General features: G+C 39.4%; 1 protein-coding gene across 1 annotated transcript; it reads right to left on the bottom strand.

The window, feature by feature from the left end:
* Window positions 1-141: 141 nt before the first annotated feature.
* asf1ba (anti-silencing function 1Ba histone chaperone) lies at window positions 142-4610 on the bottom strand. Its single transcript, XM_066673958.1, has 4 exons — window positions 4139-4610; window positions 2976-3091; window positions 1821-1997; window positions 142-801 (listed from the first exon to the last, which is right to left on the bottom strand). The coding sequence occupies exons 1-4, from the start codon at window positions 4245-4247 to the stop codon at window positions 610-612; spliced, it is 594 nt and encodes a 197-aa protein (XP_066530055.1). The 5' UTR covers window positions 4248-4610; the 3' UTR covers window positions 142-609.
* Window positions 4611-8774: the final 4164 nt, after the last annotated feature.

An 8774-nucleotide genomic window follows, 5' to 3' on the forward strand; every position in this document is an offset into this window, starting at 1 on the left:
TTCTGCATAATACAGCACTGTTGCTTTTTTATGAATGAAATGGCACAGCTGCACTTACAAGCAACAGTTCCTGGCACAATACGAAAAAAAAACAAAAAACCCTCAATACAACCATCAAATAACCAAAAGATATTTATTTATTTGGAGAGCTGGAAAACAAACTAAAGTAAACATATATACAGTATAGTAAAACCCCTCCTTCAAACAATGTTTAAACAGAAAGTTTGATTATTTTTAATAAACAAGAAAAAGAGCTCCGGTGACGTGACCTTTAATAGCTTTCTGTACGCCTTCCTGAAAAGTAAATACCATGGCCCAAGTACATAATCTAACAGTGCACATGGTCCATAGACAGGCCTCAGGCTTTCAGACGGTCTCAAGTCCTCCAATACTGGTCTGGCAGAACACTCTTCTGTTGATTTACAAAAAGTGATACCACTTTAAGCCAGTAGGTTCAACACACTGAGGACTAGACTGGGTCACAAATCCAAATATTATAAGTAGCTTGTTGAAAGTCAGTGCAGATGTGCAGGTCATCCCTTCTGGACTGGTGGATCTTCTGTATAAGAGCTTTGAAGTGAGGATTTCTTTACGGGTGGCTTTGGGTTTTTACAAGCAGTCCATAGAGTTGTCTGGCATCAGTCCAAGTGGAGGTGCTTTGCATGGAGGGCAAGACGGAGGCAGCATCGCGTTAGGAGCAGGGTCTACGTTCTCAGAGTCCTCCATCTTCTCTAAACATCCTTCCCAGTTGATATGGAATCTGGTCACACGTGGGTTCGAAGCCAAAATGTTTCTCTGTAGCTGAAGAAAAAGATATATATATAAACAGGCGTGCAGTACTTTATGTTCAGATGCAGACATCAAATGAATTTTGACATTACAGACATTATAGTGGATTTTTGACTGAAACTCATAACTAGAGTGATAGAAAAAATATTTCATCAGACACCATATATTACCCATCTTTAACAATAGCGATGCACCAATATTAAAATTTTGGGGCCGATATGATAACCTGTATTAAGTACCATGGTGTAGCCTATACCGATATTAACAACCGATAATTTTATCTTCACAAATTCAGTTTGGATTAAAACTTAAAGATAAAATTAAAAAGTACTGAAATGTACAAATACTGAAGTGTTGCCCTATGACAACCCATGATAATAAAAAGCCTTATTAGGTGTATCTTCATTTATACTTTATCAAAAATCTACTGGTGGTTCCACATGAATAGTTTCTAGAGGGGCGCTAATTATTGGAGCACAACAAGGGAGAGGGTGAGGGACAGTGTGTGTTCGAGGGAATGCGTGTGATCATTTTTCATTCTGTTTCAGTAATACATTCAGAATAACTATCAATTTTCATATAAGGGCTCCTGCACTGTGGTCGTGGAAGGTATTTTTCTGTGGTTAAACCTGGTCTGTGCGTGTGCATGCATTGTTTATCCAGCTATCTGACAGTCGCTGAGACTTCACATTAGTTTTTACCCTCAAACCGGCAAAAAAAACAAAATCCTTCATTAATCCTTCTCTGCAGGAACTTTGAAAAACATCCACACAGCAGACAAAGTTGTGTATTCACATGCATCAGTGCACATGAGCAAGCACAAAAAGTGCCAAGTTATTGATTGTAATATCGGCTAAAAGTTAAACATTGGCCCAATAATAATAATAATAATAACAAAAAAAGTCTACAAATAATATAATTCATCGAGGATACATCATGCATCACTAAAAAAACAAGCATTGAAAAAACTAAAACATGAGTCTACTGCACAGATTTCTCCTCTAATCCTACTTAAATGTCATTCAGTTTACCTGAGCATAGTTAGGTTTGAGGGGTGGGTTTTCCCTGAGCTCTGCATCCGTGTACTCGTTGTTGACGTAATAACCAATGCGAATAAACTCTTGTCCTCTGTATGTGCAGGTGATCAGGACAACGGTGACACCCACAGCGTCACTCTCAGGTATCAGGGACGTGACTGGGGCATCAGCCTGTTAAAGACACACAAGAATACCAGTGTGGTTCATGTAGTTACAGTTACAAGTAACGATAAATTTAAATATATTGCAATCCTTACAGAAATACATTTTTAAAAAATGCCACAAACATAACATTATATTCACCCCTCTGTAGCTGTGGGGGGAAGGTTCCAAAACCCCACGGATACAAAAATCAGAGGTTGCAGAATCCCTTATATTAAAACGTGTAATATTTGTGTAATATATAATGAACTCTAAACTATTTATAATGGCGGCACAGTGGCGCAGCATGTAGTGTCGCAGTCACACAGCTCCAGGGACCTGGAGGTTGTAGGTTCGATTCCCGCTCCGGGTGACTGTCTGTGAGGAGTGTGGTGTGTTCTCAGTGTCTGCATGGGTTTCCTCCGGGTGCTCCAGTTTGCTCCCACAGTCCAGTTGCCCTTTGAAGGACTGGCGCCCCCTCCAGGGTGTATTCCCGTCTTGCGCCCAGTGATTCCAGGTAGGCTCTGGACCCACCACAACCCTGAACTGTATAAGCTCTTACAGATAGTGAATGAATTAACTATTTATAATACCTAATAAAATGTAAATAGTACTTATAGTATATGGTTTTGAGAATAATTACAAGGGAATATTCTGTATATGATCAGTAAAGATGCCACAATTGTAGGTTGTATAACACAGGTCATGTAGAAAGAATGAGGTTTAGACTACAGCAAGGTATATCTATACATCACTTACTTCATGTGGATTCAAAGAGGTGACTGGCAGGCCTTTCTGTATTTACCTTGGCTTAGCTGAATAAATGCTGTTTGGTACATGTGACTGACATATACCTCAAACAAAGCTCTCCATTTGTTCTTTTCAAATTTGCCTTGATTAGGCACAGGAGCAAACATTTTTTTTTTAAAAACTTTATTATAGTTATCTGTCAAAAAAAAACAACAATTTTAAATAAGCTTGTACGCTTGTTTGAATGTATAAACTCACCTGGAATACAAACATGTGTCTTCCAGCTGGAACTGGGCCTACGAGGACAGAGTCAAGAGTCTGGTCATACTCCTCACTCTCGGCTGAACCCACATATATGATTTTCCACTCAAGATCTGCAAAGAAAAACATTACAGCCTTAAAAACAGCGTGTACACATGACGCAACAGCTTATAATTGAAATAAAGCTGCTGCAGATTTTATAGGATTCAAGCTTCTAGTTAATAAAACTTGTCTAAAGAAAGAAAAGATTTTCCCCACAAACTGCTGTATAATTAAAATCTCACAGGTGTAAATGCCATTCCAAATAGTTTATGTAACATTTTTTTCTAGAGAAACTGTTTTAGCACCTAACGCAATACTGATTTATACATGGATTATACTCACAATCATGGGGAAATAAATAAATAAAATAAAAAATAAAAACTCACTTTGCTTTATACATCTTGATCCTATCATTAAAACAGCTGAGTTGTTATTTTTTTTTATAACTATACACACAATTGTGTAGAAAGGTGCCATGGTTACGTTTGTTCTCTGAAGGATATGTTAAGAGTCCCCTTCCTGTCAACCTCTATTTAAAAGTCACATATTTTGACGTAAGACTTAAGAAAATAAATCCACATGAAACCCTAAAAGGGGCTTAGATTTTACTCTATACCTTTGCCTTTGTATTTATGAAGATGCATTTGATCCCTGCCTGTCTCTCAAACCACTCCTCCGTCACTTGACTGGGGTTGACTGATTGGTTACTTAGGTTTCTGACTTTAAAATATCTGACGGTCTAAATTCGCCCGTTTGAGTGTATCATTTGAAAACTACTTTCAAAAGCAGAACTGCTCTGAAAGGTTATTGACCCCTTATTTTACTTTTAGCTCTTCTAGCGGATAAACACTAAATTCACATGTTAAAGTTAAATTCCCGATTTTCACTGGTGGTGGATTTTAATTTATTTATCTCTTGGAAAATGAATAAAGCCTGTAGCGTTTATTTAACTTGACGAAGGGTTTTTCAGTTTTACACACAACTGTTACTCATCACAGCAGTTGACGATCACCCAGTGTTTCAACATCCCGCCATTCTTCAGGAGTCAGCGTCATGAGTAGGTTAGGGGCTAACGGAGAGAAAACAGTACAGAAACAAAATGTAAATACATTACTCACCTTCCGGGAGGTCCTCCATGCACTCGAAAGTTATTTCGAACTGAAACGGGTTTCCGAAGGGGCTGGGGTTGTCTAGAACTGCGACGTTTAGCACTTGTACTTTTGCCATGTTTCTTTTACTGGTAGTTTAGTGAAACACAAGGGACTGTAGCAATTTTCCCCCAGCTAATCAAATAGCCGACAAAAAAGAACGCCAAAAAGAAATAGAAAACAATAAATAAAATAGAGACTCTTGTAAAGAAACAAAGGGTAGAGTTAGTGAGAAGGCGCGTTAGCCGGGTAACGTTAGCCGCGGTTATATTAATAGGAGCCCAGATACCGGCGCAGTTAGCGGTATTGTTCCTTTAGCAATAAAAAATGAAGTTAATACGGGTTTTAATTTGAGCGAGAATCGCTGTCTCTGTTTGCCGAATACTTGCCAACAACGAACCCCGCACTGTCTCTCTCCCGCCAGATGGGTTCGGACAATTTCACTGCGACGTCACCTCCGAGCGCGGAACGCTCTCGAAGCCAATTGGCTTCCTCGCCGTACGTTCCGAAAATTCTGCTCGCTGATTGGACAACCGTGGACCCGCCAAAGGTTAGGGGCGCAGTTTTCGGCTGCGTACCGAATCGCTGCAGAGCCCTAGTGCACTAACTAGTGCGGCAGCCATTTTATAGTGGTGCTCGAATACACAGTTAAATCTGACTCCACGGCTGTGTCCCAAACACATCAAAGTCGATTCACAACATCAAGAGGAATAAATAAGGGACTTGTGCTGAACGTTCTTGAGAAGTCAGCTAGCAAGATTAACTTATGATGCCAACAGGAAATGATGGGACGTTCCGGTTGTCCTTGTTTGTATATAACAAAACATATTCTGTATTTAGGGTGGATCAAAAACACCACCCAGGTTGTCCTTGTTTGCATAAGAAAACATTCTCTGTATTTGGGGAGGGTCAAAAACACCATCTAAGTAGTTTGTATGCATTCATTCAATTAAAAATATGTTTAATCATAATGAGCTACACATTGTGATACTGCCATTGAAATATCAGAGAGACAGAGACCTTAAGAAGTGAATTAGAATTTTTCCTTTACCTTTCTTTTAACAAAAGCCAATACCATTCAATTCATCATTCAAGTTTTCTGCACAATGTACAGGAGAATACTGACCAAATACATCTGTAGAAAAAAATGTTTTTTAGGAAAACATTCTTGGGAAGTCACCTCACAAGAGCAGATTTGTAATGCCACAGTGAATGATGAGACTTTCAGGTTATTCTCATTGGAAAGTCAAAAACTGATGCATCTTTCTTTTTATTGAGAACAATATCCAGGTATTTTTAACTGTTCATGGTGTTTGTGTTCTTGAGTATTGGAACATAACTTTGGCAGTGGAATATGACATCAAGCAAAGACACAAGAACATAAGAACATATCAAATAATGGTCTTGGAAATTGGGGGTTGAATGCATGAAAAATACAGTGGCCAAAACACAACCACGTTTAAAGGGAACACAAACAAGGACACGTCGGGAAGCACTAAATACCACCCCCTTGTGGGACAGTCCATAAATGTGTGTGAGTATGTGAGAAATAAGACCACGTTGGGTGCAATTGCTAACCTAGAGTGAGTATATAAATATGTGAGTGAGTACAAGCCTGTTCCAAAAGGTCCTTCACACCTAAACACTGAAGGCAGAACACAACAATGACACAAAACATGTATTAAGAGATACTTTTGTTGTGTTCTCACTTTTCATGGTTTTATTTTAAGAGTTTGGTTTCTTTTTAAATATCATCATGCTCTAATCTTTGGCTCTTGCAATTTGCTTAATATTGTGTGTTAAAAAATGTTGGCATGTTCTCTCTTTGGTTTGCTTCCTAAAAGCTGTTTTGTCTGGGCCAACACAGACAAAGCCTTGAGAATCTGCCCCAAAACCAAATGCACTTGAGGATACACAGCTGACAAGTTCTTCAGGACAAGACAATAGACTGTAGTTGTTTATGAAGCTGGTGAATCCTATTTGTAGGAAGAGTGGTTGTGAAATGACTGGGTAAAGCTGTGATAGGATGAGGCGTGTCATCACCTAAAATAAATACTTGTGAATCTCCTGCATTCCTTTGTCAAACTGAAACTGCCTCTTCATATTCTGTCTCTCTGGATGATACTGTGCAGCTAAAAAGGCAAAGTGAGTTAGTGTATTTAGTGTATTTAGCAGCTTTTGTTAGGTCTATTTCACTACATTACATGGTCAAGTAATTCAAGGTATTTTTGTTATATTCTTTTCCCTTCTGAGTTTGAAAATCCAATATGTTATTCTACCTTGTGGAAGGATTATTTTTCACAGTATTCTTTATCTTAAAACCTAATAATAAACGGCGATAGGGAACTGTGGTATAATTGCAATAAAAATGTGGTTTACATTTTGGGTTGTTTTCTCACAGGTCTAAGATGGACAGAATCACCTGCTCAACTTTTCCAGTGTGAAGAATTTATAAGTGCTGATAGGGATATTCATTAATTGCCTGTTACCGCTTATCCACTTCAGGGTCACGGTGGGTCCAGAGCCTACCAAGAATCACTGGGCGCAAGGCAGGAACACACCCTGGAGAGGGCGCCTGTCTTTTACAGGGTGATACACACTTTTGAGTCACCAATCCACCTACCAACGTGTGTTTTTGGACCGTGGGAGGAAACCGGAGCACCCGGAGGAAACCCACGCAGACACAGGGAGAACACACCACACTCCTCACAGACAGTCACCTGGAGGAAACCCACACGGACACAGGGAGAACACACCACACTCCTCACAGACAGTCACCCGGAGCTGGACTTGAACCCACAATCTCCAGTTCCCTGGAGCTGTGTGACTGCGACACTACCTGCTGCACTACCATGCTTCCCTTATCTCTTCTTATATTTTCCTAATTTTTGGAGACTTCTTGGTTTTTTTAATTATTTATTTGTTTATTTATTTGTTTATGAGTGGTCTCTGATTTTGCCCAGTACTGCTGAGTGCTTGTTTTCAAACAAAGAGGTTCTAAAGACTAATCTGAGGCTAAATCTGGGAAAATATTATATCTACCAGTGATCAGCATTTATAAACACTTGTTTACGAAACCTTTGTATATTTACTGGAAGGGAATGGGATTACATAATAAATATTAAACGATGTAGCTGTTCAGATGTCTACTGTTCAGTGGTCTGTAATTGGTTAATAATGTCTGCAGGAGGGAGGAAGATTAATAATATTGTGGAATGTAAGGAATTCATGAGCTCCTAGGGCTGGGAGATTAAAATGCCTGACCAAGTGGACACCGCTGGCGGCTGCAGCAACCAGAATAATACAACCTGCTGGAAATAAAATAGAACCAGTGTGAAATGTCATTAAAAAGCTTGAGTAGGGTTAAGTACAATAGTAGTGTTGAAAAATAATTATTAGAAGATGGGTTAAATAAAGACAGCACATGTCGTTCACAGAAATATCCAAGTTTTACAAACCAAAAAGGATTTAGAATATTCAAGGCTGGTTAGATTAGCCACCTTAAAACCATTCGTACTGCAGTTTGAGAGGAAAATGAGGGAGGGCATGAGAAAATAGGCTTCAGCATATGAACCTCTCTCACACACACACACACACTTTTGTCTTTGAGGGATAGGTCTTGTTTCTGTATGACAAAAGCCAACCTACACCGTAAAATCAGCCACCAATTTGACTTGTTAATTTTCAAATACAAATTTGTGTTTAATTAAAGATATGTTTAAGTGTAAATCAAGTCCATAATATTGTTAACATGTCTGTGTATTTATTTATTTATTTTTTTTACATTATTTAACATGTATCATGCATAAAATAGGTGGTCAATGCCATGGTTAACCATGCCATGGAAATAACCATGGTTATTTCCACTTAGAAACTGCTTTGGAACATTTGAGACTGTTCCAAAGACAGTCTCAAATGGGCAGATTCTGACAGCCAGGGTTTCTGACATCATAAACCTAAAGAACCAATCAGCAGGGCAATTGCCGGGCAGCCCTTTCAAGATTCAGGCCAGCAGTGGAGAGATGGGTACAGATAAAGGTGATGAACGTAGCTGCATATTCATAGTTTCAATACATATGTCCATCACTCCACGGTGAGATGGAAACTCAGCACAGGGTCTAAAAAGACATGAAGCTGCCAAGAAGCTGTTATTTAGAAAAAAAAATTAGGGAAAACATGAGCAAACCCTACAAAGCTGCTGGTGTTTGCAGATCAATGGGCTCACTGCCCCCAAACTCAGACATCAGCATTCATGAATGGGTTTGGGATTACTTTAAAAAATTAAGAAAGTAAAGACGAGGAAGGAAGAGCAGCAGAATATCCCCAAAACATCAACACCTTTAAAGAGTTGAACACCCACACACACACACACACACACACACTTGTGTGTCTTGTATCTGTGAGTATGTAAGCAAATTGTGGTCCCCACAGTGTGATAGAACTAAAACTCTCTCTCTCTCTCTCTCTCTCTCTCACACACACACACACACACACACACACACCCTCGAGCATACCTACGCGCGCGCACAATAGCGTGTGTGTCTCGCGCTGCAGGTTCACGTCTCAGGTGCTGTAACGTGACACTGGAGCACGTGACCAGGAGTGG

This window comes from Hoplias malabaricus, chromosome 6, assembly GCF_029633855.1.
Source record: "Hoplias malabaricus isolate fHopMal1 chromosome 6, fHopMal1.hap1, whole genome shotgun sequence".
NCBI classification, from domain to species: domain Eukaryota; kingdom Metazoa; phylum Chordata; class Actinopteri; order Characiformes; family Erythrinidae; genus Hoplias; species Hoplias malabaricus.